At 42.8% G+C, this 13,117-nt stretch overlaps 1 protein-coding gene and 1 non-coding gene across 4 annotated transcripts; both read right to left on the bottom strand.

The window, feature by feature from the left end:
- Nucleotides 1-978: 978 nt before the first annotated feature.
- On the bottom strand, nt 979-12,824 carry brd1a (bromodomain containing 1a). 3 transcript variants are annotated; one of them, XM_026361141.1, is made up of 13 exons: nt 12,340-12,824; nt 9,659-11,078; nt 9,194-9,362; nt 8,840-8,971; nt 8,600-8,728; nt 7,512-7,824; nt 6,970-7,287; nt 5,739-6,320; nt 5,172-5,313; nt 4,949-5,082; nt 3,926-4,035; nt 3,347-3,501; nt 979-2,941 (listed from the first exon to the last, which is right to left on the bottom strand). In XM_026361141.1, the coding sequence occupies exons 1-13, from the start codon at nt 12,404-12,406 to the stop codon at nt 2,758-2,760; spliced, it is 3,855 nt and encodes a 1,284-aa protein (XP_026216926.1). In that variant the 5' UTR covers nt 12,407-12,824; the 3' UTR covers nt 979-2,757. The 3 variants fall into 3 exon arrangements, with proteins under 3 accessions (XP_026216926.1, XP_026216927.1, XP_026216928.1); XM_026361142.1 differs by having other exon boundaries at nt 9,206-9,362; XM_026361143.1 differs by lacking the exon at nt 12,340-12,824 and adding an exon at nt 11,977-12,301.
- On the bottom strand, nt 8,132-8,204 carry trnak-cuu. The gene has a single exon. It is a non-coding gene; the product is annotated as a tRNA-Lys (tRNA).
- Nucleotides 12,825-13,117: the final 293 nt, after the last annotated feature.

The raw sequence follows: 13,117 nt of genomic DNA, 5'->3' as shown, positions 1-13,117 counted from the left end.
AACTTTCATTTGAGCATTAGCATATAAACAAATACACTTAAGGAGGGAATTGTGTGCTCGGTGTGTGTGTGTGTGTGTGTGTGTGTAGGGGGAGAGAAAAACACAATGGAAAAGGAAGAGTTGAAGTTAGAGTTGGAAGAGAGAGAGAGAGAGAGAGAGAGAGAGAGGCCATGTCTTCAAACTCATTTAGCATTAATTGGCATTTCTCTCTAATCGGTGCATTCAGCATTTGAACACGGTGATGGGAACGGTTTATACGCTGAATGCTGATGCCTACCTGAGCAGAGGAGAGCCGAGAGCAGCAGGTTGACGGACAGGTTTGCTGCTTTTCGTTTTTGTTTTCGTCCCTTTAAACTGAATCTTGGCGTCAGACGGGGTGTCGAGTGGAGCCACAGCGCCGCCGTGTGGGCGGCTTTAAAATGGCTGCCTCTTCCTTGTTCACCTATGTTAGCAGTGTTAGCATGAGCAGCAGGGATTTATTTATTTTTTTTTTTTTACTCTTTTTTTACTCCACTTCTTATTTTACCAGCAGCTTTTATGGTTTTACTTGATTATGTGTGGCTGCTGTCACTTTTAAAATGTCCGCTGTACGATTTGGAAAAATATTTCACAAAAAAACAGATTCAAAATTTTTGGAAATTTTTTTTGAAAAGTTTTGAATTAGTACACAATCTATTTTTACCACAACCAGTAAAAAAAAAAAAAAAAAAAAAGTATTTAACTTAAAATAAATAGTATTTTACTTAAAAGGACATTTGAATTATATTAACAAAGCCCTATAATGTGAGCAAACAGGTGAGTTAATCTACTACAGGAGCTAAAATATAATCATTTTATTAACACATCTCCTGAGTCTGTTTAAACCTTCAAACTCTCTGCTATGTACAATCATTAAATTCAACAGGCGGAATTCAATTAGGAATTTGTTTCCCTGAGAGACATAAAAACGTCAATCAAAAAAAAAAAAAAAAAGAGAGGTTACTGTTCATATTTGTGTGTTTATTTTTTGCTTTACTACAAAAACAGTCCCAGCAATATTTTATGACCTGATTAAAAGAAACTACTACGGTTAAATACAAAATGAAATATACCAAAACTACCCAATGCTACCCAGGGAAAAATAGGCAATTGTATAAAATGAAATATCTGGAATCTATTTCTACAAAACAAACAAAACAAAACAAAACAAAAAGTTAGAAAAGGTTACTTAAAAAGAAGGCAAGTATCCACCACATAATGTGCCACTTTACCACAATCAATTTGAACGTCTTTCCTGGAATATAAAGTAATGAAAATACTTTACAATAAGTTAATGCAGGCACATCTCCCTATGACTACATCAAAAGTAAGTAACAGTCAAATGTAGCACATAAAAAATACACTTTAGTCATTTTCTCTTTTTTTTTTTTTGGCAACAATTACACACTTCACACAGAAAATGAATCGAGAAAAACGTCTGGGTAGCAACATTTTTGGTTTCTTGAGAACTGTATACGTTGTGTCCACGTCATCAGACTGCTTGTATGAGCGTCAGAGGCTTACACACAGTTATTACCGAGAATTTAAATCATATAAATATATATATGTGAACAAAAATATACTAAAACTATTTTAATACAAAAAGGATTAATGCCAAATGGAACTTTACAATTATAAAGTTCAATAACTTAAAAAATGAAAATGGGAATACTTTCATACTTTTCAGAAACATGACATTTTAGCCCTAATCTCATTAATACTAAGGCTTTTGCACTTTTTTTTTTTATTATTCTTGGCCACACAGCACTTGCAAAACAGCACTCACACCCTAGTGCCAAGAATGCATCAAGTATAAATACTAAAAAAAAAAAAAAAAAAAAAAACTGTACAGTGTCCATAAATGTCAAAACTACAAAATAAGTTAGTGTCAAGCAAATGTACATCTTATTTACAGTTAAATACAAAGGAAAGTATTTGTAAATGTAGACGACTTCAGTATGGAAATGTGACTATGACATGTACGTAGGCTTGGCTACAGCAGCTTTAATGCAACTGAAAGCCTTTGTGGATTAAGTAGCTGTTTCACCAGCTACTGCGGCTACTTCTGTAACACAAATGATGATTAGAAATAACAGACCAAGAGTTAACAAAATGTAAGGACTCAATCACAAATGTTGTTGCCTTCAAATTATAAATGATGTCATGATTGGTGGTGGGGAGCAGTCTCTAAGCACAGTTTCAAAAAATGGAGAGGGAGAAGATAGATAGAGACATTCATATGAGCAGCAGCCGTATCCCATCGGCACATGGTAGGAGTGTGTACAAGTAGGAATGGATGAGGAAGAGACACCACCTGTTACAGAAGGTGCCCAGTAAACATTTGAGTCTCCTGTAGAGACAGAAGGAGGGAGACGAGGTGGGTATTTGGTACATGAGAGGTACAAGTTTGTGTGCGTGTATGTGTGTGTGTGTGTGTGTGGGTGCAGGTTCATGTCTTTTTTTTCCTTGTTTCAATACCACCGGAGGACATGTTGGTCTTTTGAGGATATTTAGCCGATCCTCTGGGCTAAGACTAGGGTTAGGATTAGATTTGGGCTAGGGTTGGGATAAAGTTTAGGGTTAGGCATTGACTTGTGATGGTTAGGGTAAGGGGCTAGGAAAACAATTGTCAAGTGTCATGTGTATAAGTGTCCTCAAACGTACAGTGAGACATAAGTGTGTATGTGTCTGTGTGTGTGTGAGAGAGAGAAAGAGAGGGGAGACAGTCAGCCGTTGTCATCAGTCCACATCGCTGAGGTCGCTGACTGGCTCGTCCTGCACAATGCTCAGGTGGTTCATGGCACGGCTGAAGGCGATCTGGACAGCCTTGCGAATGCTGGATGTGCGTCCCTCCATCATTTTGATCTTGTCTATGGTCTTGTCCATTCCCAGAGGAACCATCTTGGATCTAGGAAGCCACTGCCTGAAGGGGAGAAAACAGCACTGATGTTACACCATCAGCAACTAGCTGGGGTTGAATGTGTTTCCGTGCTCCTGATAGTATTACTTCCCAGGCATATATCAATCTTTTCAAAACAGTTACCTATATAAAGCTGAGATTACATTTAGGGAATTTCAGCTTGATGGTCTGACAGTAGGGTTACAGTGCCATTTTCCCTGCTAAAGACTGAGACACAATTTCCTAGTGATACAGAGTCCAGGTGAAACTTTCAAATGCCTTTTGAAACGAGAGCTATTTCTTGCCTCTTGACAATTGATGTCATGCAGCCACAAGAGAATAATGATCAGCTGACAAGACAGACTGACAGGTTTACCCTTGTAGAAACCTGAGTCAGCGTAAATCATTCCTGCAGATAGAGGCCCTCACCAGCTGCGCTTGTTGTCGAAGAAGAGGACGAGGTAGAGCTTCTCTTCGGCTTTGTACTGCATCTGTTCTCCAATGCGGAGCACGTCCATGGGGGGCACAGGGATGGACACCCCGTTGTGCTGGCAGCTCACACGTGGCATGTGGGGGTCGATGATCTGCAGAGGGTGGGGGGAAAAAGGCGAGTTTCTCACACAAGCAGACATCATCATGAATGCAAATACATGGAAAACATGTAGTTATTACACTCATCAAATCACTTAAGCATTTACATGGGATGTTTAAGTTGCATGCACACCATCGGCTTGTGGCTACAAGCTACCTTTTCTCATTTGTCCTTTCATGTTAAGGTCAAATTAAACTGGTTAACAGTAAAATGCTGCCCCCTACAGGGCAAACCAGAGACAACTCTGGAAACCTGGTCACTGAAAGACCAGTTATAGTGAAACTTCCTAATCATCCTGTTAAACAACCATTATCATCATTGGTTTTCAATGTCTCCCAAAGTAAAGCGATGACAACAATAACGTCTGAGTGAAGAAACTTTCAAATATTCATGCTTTCTCTCACACAAACACTCACCAAGGCAGGATAGGAAGGGTATCCGCTACATTTGGCCCAAACTAGCTTTAAAGGTTCCAATGCAACGGTTGCAGCACTAGCGGGCATCCAAATATTGCTGTTTCCAACCTCTATGGAAGTGGGAACAACACCAAACATGTTATGTACGGGTTTAAACACATAAACACATTTCCAAAGCCATGCTTTCAGTGCAGGAGCATACACAGCAAACCAGAGTGGGAAATTACCTTTTCTCTTTAAGAGCCACAGTGAATGACATTTATTAAAATCTACCAGCCACTTGTACCAACTAATCAGCCAAATGTGAATTTTAGATGAGGGACAAGTCCCCAGTTGCTGACTGGTTACATGCCATAGTGGCAGGCACAAGACTCGGCAGTCACTGCCAAGTATCACACTAACTTGGCTGGTAGTTGCTTTTTGTGTTTGTAATAATAACCAGATGTCTGCAGGTTAAACTAAACTGACTAGAACGCAATAAACCAGTCATTTAAGGCCAACTCTGAACACATTTTGTTTTTTGTGAGTTTGAGCTTTGTGAATTATAGGCACTTTAACGGCACCTGCAGACACCTGTGTATCTACACTGGTGCTTCATGTAACATAACACTTACTGGCCACAATCACAATCAATTAGTTTGCTGATTACTGTTTCGATTAGCCAATAAGTTAATCCGTCTATAATTAAGATGATGAAAATGTGCTGGTTTCTAACATTTACAATACTGTTTTCTAGACAAACTAAATAGTTTAAACTCAGTCAGATCTACTTCCTTAGTACGTCTTTGTAATAACTCAATTAGATTTGAGGGCTCGCTGCAAAACATTTCCTTATATTAGGTGATGCAGCAAACATGTTTTTTTCAAAAGTCCAAAGTCACTGAGCTGCTGATTCATTAGTTTCCGTTTTCCACTACCTCCAAATTTATTTGAATAAAATAGGTTTGTATTTACAAAAAAAAAAAAAAAAACACAAATTAAACTTCCTCAGTCCACATGCACGCACATTGTGTTGACACTTACCAGCAGCAATTCGTGCAGCTTTAGCAAAATTCCCGTTTTCGATGCAGGCGATAAGTTCGCTCTTGTCATCCACAGTGTTTCTCCGGACCAAGGCGGGCTTTCCTTTCCCACACTTTGGAAGACTGAGTATGGTGCTGGAAACAAAACAAAAGGCAACAAACATGACAAAGTTATGTAGTAAACGCAATAACTGGGAACAAAAATGCTCATTTCAGTGCATTACCTGGTGCTTCCTGGAAGACTGCTACATGAGGAGATGGAGGACTCCGAGGCACAGCGCCTTCGTGGCTCCACCGGCCTACTGGTTCTACTGGGTTCTTCAAGCCCCTTCTCCTCCCCTGCCTTCAAAAAACCACTTGACAGGCCTGAGAGAGCACAGGGCAGAAAGTTAGCATCGGCTACAGGTTGTTCAGCCAAACTCTAATCTGATTTAAGCAAACAGATGTAAAACAGTAAACAAGTGTTTGTTGTTGCTTACTGCTGTGCTATTTGGAATTTGACTGTGATGACTTGTAAGCAGTGTAACAGCTAATTGCAATGTTTGTGCTGCCACTTACAGCCGTTGGCAGCAGACTAATACTTCTGTACTAATTTTATGAAGTGCTTGAAGGACTGCCATTCAAATTCTCACATACTGGAGCTCAAAAAAAATTTAGCCAGGAAGAAAACTGTGGCGAAGCTCCTGTGAAAAATCGGCAACTTCCTGTGTGATGGTTACAGTATTGGCACTGAGTGTCCAAGCCCAGTAATAAAGAGCCGTTTTTCTGGTGTTTCTCTCTGGCATGCTTACCAGTGTCAGCTCTTTTGACATGAGACTCCCCCTCTTGTTCGTTCTCTCCTTCTCCTCCCTCCTCCTCACTGTCTCTGCTGCCACTGCGCTTCCTCTTCTTGCCGTGAAGCAGCGTCTCCAGTCTGGGTATGACCACTGACAGGAAAGACTTGGACCCCAGCTGTGCGCCATCTTCATCTTCCTCCTCATTCCCCTCTTTGCTGTCTACATTATTGGACCCTTCGTCTGTGTTCCTTGGGGGCTTCTGAGGGCTGGCTGCCTTCGATTTGCGGAAGAGCACAGCAGTCCGACGGTTCACGGTGCCCGTGGGCTCGGCAAGGGTGGATGTGGCGACCACGCTTACGTCTCCATCCAGCAAAGAGTTCTGGAGGCTATTGCGAGAGTGGCCGTTGAGGCGTGGAGTAGGGAAGAGCAGGTCTGGTATTTCCCCATCAAACCTGCCTCGCTTGCTGTGAGGTTTGTCCTCGCCGTCTGGGGCGGCATCAATTGGTTTGAGGGTGGGGGGCTCAGAGTCTGCGTCTGAGTGGATGAGGGGGGGTATGGAGTCTGAAGGCTCCAATTTAGGAGGAAGAGACTTGTCTCCTGTGGAGGAGGAGAAAAGGCACTCGATTGTTATGCACCACAATTAGTATTTTCTTAGATGCAGTGCTACCAAGTTGTATTTTGGCTTTAATTCATGTTAGGGTTTGGCTACGTAAAAGAACATTATGTAATATTTGTCACACTGTTTTAATGAAAAGAACAGATATTAAAAAACATAACTAACTCTGTCGGTGATCCACATTTTCTCCTGGTGTTTGTAGATCTGCACATGCATATTATTGTATGCCTCCCTAAAGCTCATGATAATGCTATTTTCACCAGACTTAATGTGACTTAGCAAGTATGCTGTGAACAACCGCAGTGATACAGTGTGATACGAACGTTACACTGTGTTCTGACCTTGTTTAAAAAAAGGCTCTGTTATGAAGACAATACTAGATTTCTTTTAAATTCAGACTTCCATTCCCTTTCTCTGCTGCTGGAGCACAACCATCGCCTCCACAGAAACTTTGGAACATAAACTTTATATCCACGTCATTCATCTCTGAAGAGTTGTGTGGTTTTTATTTTTTCAAACATCAACTGATTTTTTTAGGCCTGCTGCAAGCTTCTTGAGCAAAGTCTTGACAAGCACAGTGTTAGCAAGGAATTGAATGTCTTAATAAAGCTTTAATAGATTTATACATACCTTCATCATCTGGGAAATGTCCATTGGGCTTTAGCCTCTCCTCTTTAGGTTCACGAAGTTCTGGGCATGTGGGAGCTGATAAAGATGATGCTAATGTGGAAGGTGTTGTAAAGGAACAAGAGTGGTGGGAAGGATGAACTCTCTTTAAACTCATTTCATTGCGAACATCATTGATAGTCTTTTTGAGCAGCTTGAGACGCTTGCTGCGGGAGGGGCTGGATTTCATGGCACAGGTCAGGTCAAACTTCTCCAGTAACTGCTGCAACTGCTTGTCCGGAGACAAATGCTCCCGATTGGCTGGCACTAGCAGGCGGTCCACTGAGGAAATAAAAAGACATCATCACCAAAACTCAATGGATATCAAGAGTTAGAGGTATCTGCAATGAAGGCCTCAAAAGAGCATCAACGTGACACAAAGTGAAGCCCACATTATGATTCATTTGTTTAACTTCTTGTATGACAGTCCAATCACTTTTGAATCCCTACATTTTGGGCACTGTCTATATATTGAACCTGGCCTGTTTCTTTTCTACTGTCTTTACCGTCCTCCCATGAAAAGGATGGTGGTGCTGTGATTTCAGGAGCCTCGGTAAGATGCATGCCGCTTTCCGTGTCAAAGCCGATTTTCTCCACATCACGTCGGGCTTTTCTAAGCAGGACTCCACCCTGGTCTCGGAGGCGAACAGCAGCTCGGTAGAAATAGGTGTCCTTTGAGTTATACTTCATGCAATTGTCAATTATGAGGCTGAAGTCATTCTCAAATTGTTCCAAGTTGTTGTAGCCCTGGGCATCTATGCGCTGCCGCATGGTGGAGAAGTCCATTGGGTGCTTGATGTGGTCAAGGTAGTCGGGAACCTACAAGAAACAGCACATATGTTTTTTTTGTAATGTTGTTTGTTTATCCAACATTCTGGGCCAAGATTTTGACATTTTGGATACGACATTTAATAACATGTTTCATATTACTCTTATAGGGCATGTTATCATTGACATGTAGAATAAAATCAAAAAGAAAATCATAACTTTGACACTATGTTATTCTGACACTATAAAGTCTTAGAACTAAAGAGATGGCCTGCTAACAAAACTCATTATACCATATAAGCACAGCCAAACAATAAAATTAGTAATCTGCCAAAAAAACCTCTATGTTCAAAAGTGACGCCCAACGTGGGGCTCGAACCCACGACCCTGAGATTAAGAGTCTCATGCTCTACCGACTGAGCTAGCCGGGCTTGCAGGGAGAAGCACCCTTTCCATTTTACAGGCGTCACCAAATGCCACTCGACTTTAATCTCAGGTTACAGATTCCACTTACCAGGAAGTCACATTGCTCAACACTTGTCTACACAAGAAGGGGGGTTGATTTATAACCTGAGTCACTGTGATCAGATCCTGTGACATGGAACAAACTGTTGTCTGCAGGCTGTAGCCTTTTGTTGCAGTGTTTGATTACAACTTTTAACAGGTGTGTGGCAATATGAGGAAAAGCAGAGGCTGTGATTAGTGTACCTTTCTAAGAGATTATTTGAAGAGAAGCTTTTTATTATAGATGTAATGGAAAATAAAAAGCTTGTGCCTATGTGAAATAATGCAACTTCAAAGTGCTCAAGCATCCACTGAAGTTCACCTCGTTGACATCAACCGGTTGAGTGAAGATCTTGGCCTGGTCTTTTGCCTGGAGCTGGTCCAAGAGAGCTCTGAGCAAAATACTGAAGGGACTCAACTGCATCTCAAGGAGGGTCTCCTGCAGTTTAATCTAAAACCCAGTGGAAAAGGGAAAACATTAGCAGAACAGATTGTTTCATTTTACAAAGCATCTGACCATGGACTAAGTCAAAAATGTACCCACTAATTCCCCCACTCCTACCTCTTCCCTCTTGAGCTTTTCCCTCTTGCGAATTAGCTCCAGCAGCAGCCGCGCTCTCTCCAGGTCGTGCCGGAGACGATGCCATTCCTTCAGCTGGTCTTTTAATGCCCTGCTTTCCTCTTCGCTCTGCCTCTGGAGAAGTAATTTAATGCATGCATTAAAGAACTGAATAGAATAATAACTTGTGTTTGCTGAGAAAAAAAAAATCAAGGTATTGAGTGGCATACTAGGCAAAATATTAAAATATAATAGGCTTCACCAAACATGAAAATGACTGCATAAATAATTACAACACATATTTCAAGAACTTTGGTAAAAGGCAGAATGACTGAAATGCTTCTCTGGCTGACTGACAGATGAACAAACCGGTTGCGTATTCTTCTGAGACTGCAGTTTTGTCTGAAGGCGTCTGATGAGAGGGAGCCCATTCCTGGATTGCCTCTTTAGAGTCCAGTAATTTAGGACTAGCTCCACAAATGCTTTCTTCTTTTGAACTGACACCTGGTTCAAAATGGTTTGTAACCTAAAGGAGCCAGAAAGACAGGTATTATGAGCATAAAGTCAGTGAGAGATAACAGCACAACAACAGCATCCCAAATGTCTCTAGCTGTTCGTAGTGTTTTACCAGTAACGTATATTTTTAGAACAGACCATGGAAACAATGGGTGGCAAAAGCCACAGGCTGAATTTAACCAGTGAAGAAGTCAAATATGACTGGCTAATTTATTAGCCAGTATCATATGCTGACACTGTACAATCTAAATGCTCTTCACACATCCCCATTAAGCAAATACTATGCATCCCAGCTCATATGTATACCTGTGTGCAGGAAAATGAGGCACAGTAGCAGGTGTTGCAGGTTCACTTTCGACTTCGGGCTCAGGCTTCTTATTCTTCTTCTTCTGCTGCTGCTTTCCTTTTGACTGTCCTTTACCTGTGCCTCTCATCTTTTCCAATTTCTTACAAAGTCCATTTTTGGGTTTGGCGTCATCATAAATTGAAAGAGGCCTCCGAACACATCCGACAGGTGTGTGAGCTCCGCAGTAGGCAGTCTTTTTCACAGAGATGGTTGTCTCTCCTGTTTCAGTTACTTCTGTCATCGGTTCCATCTTCATAAAGAGGCCAGCCTTTTGGGCACAGCTGACATGGAAGGCAGTGTAACAGTTGGCCTTGTGGCACTGGATGCACGCTCCAACACCTTTCTCTTTGCAAAGGTAGCAATTGAGCTTCCAGCGGGCTGGAGGAATGTGGCTGACACCATCAATGGGTTCAATAAAGGTGGTGTTGGAGAAGCCAACCTCAGGGACCCAGAGAGCACACACCACATGCCCCCAGCGGTCATCGTCTGTCTTTTTTACTGCTCCACCTTTGTTAGGACAAAGGATGCAGTCTGCAGGCTGGTTGGGTGACTGGAGGCAGTGTCTGCAAAGCCACTGGCCTTCAGGAATGTAGGGTACACCATAGCATTCCTGATGCACAGCCACGTTGCACAGGTCACAGAATAAAATCGCATTGCTGTTGTGACACTCTCCATCCATACAGATGCAGCAGACAGCATCATCATCAATGGGCGCATGCTTTTCACTGCCTTGATCCAGACTTTCCAGGTACAACTCTTTCTCAAAACGATCGACGAGGAACTCAAAAACATTGTGGGACACCTGACTGACCCCTTCACTCCTTCTTTTTTCATTTACCAAATCCAGCCAGGCATAATCCTCCTCATCCATATCATATTCTGTTTCTTCATCCAACTCTTCCTCGGTCTTCTCCGTGAATTTATAATAGGCAGGTGCACGCTTTGGAACTGCTGGAAGGTTATACTCCACTGTACGAAATTTAGGCTCTGGAAGCTTTGGGCCGACGTTACTGCTGGCATGATTTCCACCTCCCTCTCCATGACCAGTGATGCCCAGTGCAGCATTTCTTTTCTCCTGGTTGTTTTTTAGTCTGACTGACCTCAGAAGGACCTGCTGCTGTGGTTTCACAGCATTCTCCTTATTGCTGGTACACTCCATCATCTCCTGTACCATGGGGTCATCATCCGAAATCACATCCAGCTTGTCGTATATGCTGAGCCGATGGAGACGCCCATCGATCTCAAACTCCACCATGCGCTGCGCCTGGGCATAAGTCAAAATCTGCTTGTTGGGAGATGGCTTGATGGGAGATGGGGGCCTCTGCGGCACCGCAACCCGGTGCTGCCGAGCTTTCTTCTTCATCTTGACACTCCGTGTTGCTGTGGAGACACAGAGTGAGGAGATAAGGGTGAATTTTACTGAGGTTAAGTAAGTTAGACCGATGACAAAGTGAACACATTTTATTCCTGCCTTTAAGGGGTCTTTAAGGATTAACAATTACCATAATAATTCACTGATACAATTATCTGTCGTGTCACACAGTTCGTTTTCCGACTTATGCACAATCGTACATTTCACAATCTAACAGCAACACAACTGACAAAGTTTAAATTGTGTTCAAGATGTTAATTTCCTCACAAGCATGGGATAATAATGTATAATCTGCATGTAATAACATGCACTGCATGACAATGTGCCTATTACACCATGAGAAATAAGCAGTTCTGCTCTAATCAGTGTTCCCCAGACAAAAACACATACAAAGTTTAACGTAGTTGGTTGGGCTGCATTAGATTGAATACACACTACTAATAACGTTGGGGTTAAACAGCTGATTGTGAGGGTAAAGCTTACATTGGCATTACTGCCTCAAGCCACACTGATCATCTAAACATCCTAACTGTGACAGTAGCTAGCTCTACGTTACAATTGTGTCAATGAGACATTTAAAAGCAGTGGGAGGCGGCCACATAGAGCTTATTGAATAGGACTGCGCAGGAGTTGGTACTTGCCAATTTGGTGCAGAGAAGCAACTGCCCTTTCACTAACAAGTCACAGTCAAAGTAGCCAAGTTGCTAACAATAACATTAGCTAGCCAGCTAACTAGCGACAGGAGCTAGCCACCCCCTAAACAGAGCAAATGGCGTCAAACAAAACAAGAGCTCTTCAAAACAACGCCGGCCCATGTGAATCCAGTGTTAACCATTAAACAAACATTTTGCAACGGAGCGCCTTCTCTTCTCAAACGCGTGAAGCTCACGAAACCAAAGCACGTACCTCGGATGCGCGAACAGTTTTGCTAGCTGAAGAAGACGGTAGCTAGCCAGCAGCCTTACAAAGCAATGGCGATACGGCCTGCTAAGTGGCTCTGATTCCGTACACAGTGTTCTCATCCAACGGGCGATACTGGGGGTTTTTGCAGATGCTAATAAGAACAGAGAGAAGCCTGCTTGGTGCCTGTGAAGTTTCGAGGTTCAATTCGGCGGAGAATGCACAAATATTTGCTTGTGGACCATTTAAAGGCTAGATTTACTCGTCAGCCGCAAATAGCAGCAGCAGCAGCAGCAGCAGCAGCACCTCGGACGGCTCATCCCCCAACATAACAATGCGTTTCGCCAGACAACTCCCACCCGTACGCACCACTCTGCGTGTGACGCTGGAGGTCATGTTGGCGGTGGGTCGCAGTAGTTTTCACACAAAAGCCCATCTGTCACACGATCGGTGCATGGCGTTTGTCGGTCCTGACTAGCCGTGCACACGCGAAGCTCGACACAGAGCTCAAATCGCGGCAGTAGCGTTGCATGTGGAGAGCTGGACCTGTCTCTAAGGGGGGTAACTTTAGTCACAGTCAACGGAGTTTCAGACTGGTGTGTGTGTGTGTGTCTGTCAGGCTGGGGGTAATTTGAGTCAGCATTTCAATTCTAGTCACAAGGGACAGTCAGGACAACAATAAACCACGGCTACACCCAACCCTGGTGACCAGTTCGTCCCAGACGCCTCCCTTGAGGTCAACAAACCCGCTCGGCTGAGGTAGAAATAATAACGCACTGTGGCGATGAATGTATTCCCCTATTCACAATATAAGCGGCGTCCCCAGAGTGACCGTGAACGCAACACACAGCAACAGTCATGCATTAACTGGGCAGTAGTAATATCGTAGTAACACGTTACTGCTATTATACTTTTGCTGGTTTAATTGAACAGTCGCTTTTTTTTGTAAATCGTCTAGAAAAAATAAACTGCAAACGAAGGTCACCGGGCCACATGATGACGTGTATTGCTGTTATTAATAATAATGAGAGCACCCCTGTTTTGATTTGGCCTGTTACTACAGCATGCCCTCGCTGTTACATGTGGATCAGTCATTTTAATAACAGTGTCGCTAGTAAGTGAAAAATCAAGGGAAGGTGGTGTTGTG

This window comes from Anabas testudineus, chromosome 23 (assembly GCF_900324465.2).
Source record: "Anabas testudineus chromosome 23, fAnaTes1.2, whole genome shotgun sequence".
NCBI lineage: Eukaryota > Metazoa > Chordata > Actinopteri > Anabantiformes > Anabantidae > Anabas > Anabas testudineus.
Note: the sequence above shows the minus strand (reverse complement) of the source record. Positions and strands in the feature narration are given on the sequence as shown.

What these genes read in the sequence shown, in the direction of transcription:
- brd1a (XM_026361141.1), bottom strand. Translation starts at nt 12,406, where the DNA reads ATGGGCTTTTGTGTGAAAACTACTGCGACCCACCGCCAACATGACCTC. An exon ending in CGCAACCGGTTTGTTCATCT is followed by an intron (nt 8,972 to 9,193) that starts GTCAGTCAGCCA and finishes TTACTTCTCCAG; the next exon opens with AGGCAGAGCGAAGAGGAAAG. An exon ending in AGCTGCACGAATTGCTGCTG is followed by an intron (nt 4,036 to 4,948) that starts GTAAGTGTCAAC and finishes CCACTTCCATAG; the next exon opens with AGGTTGGAAACAGCAATATT.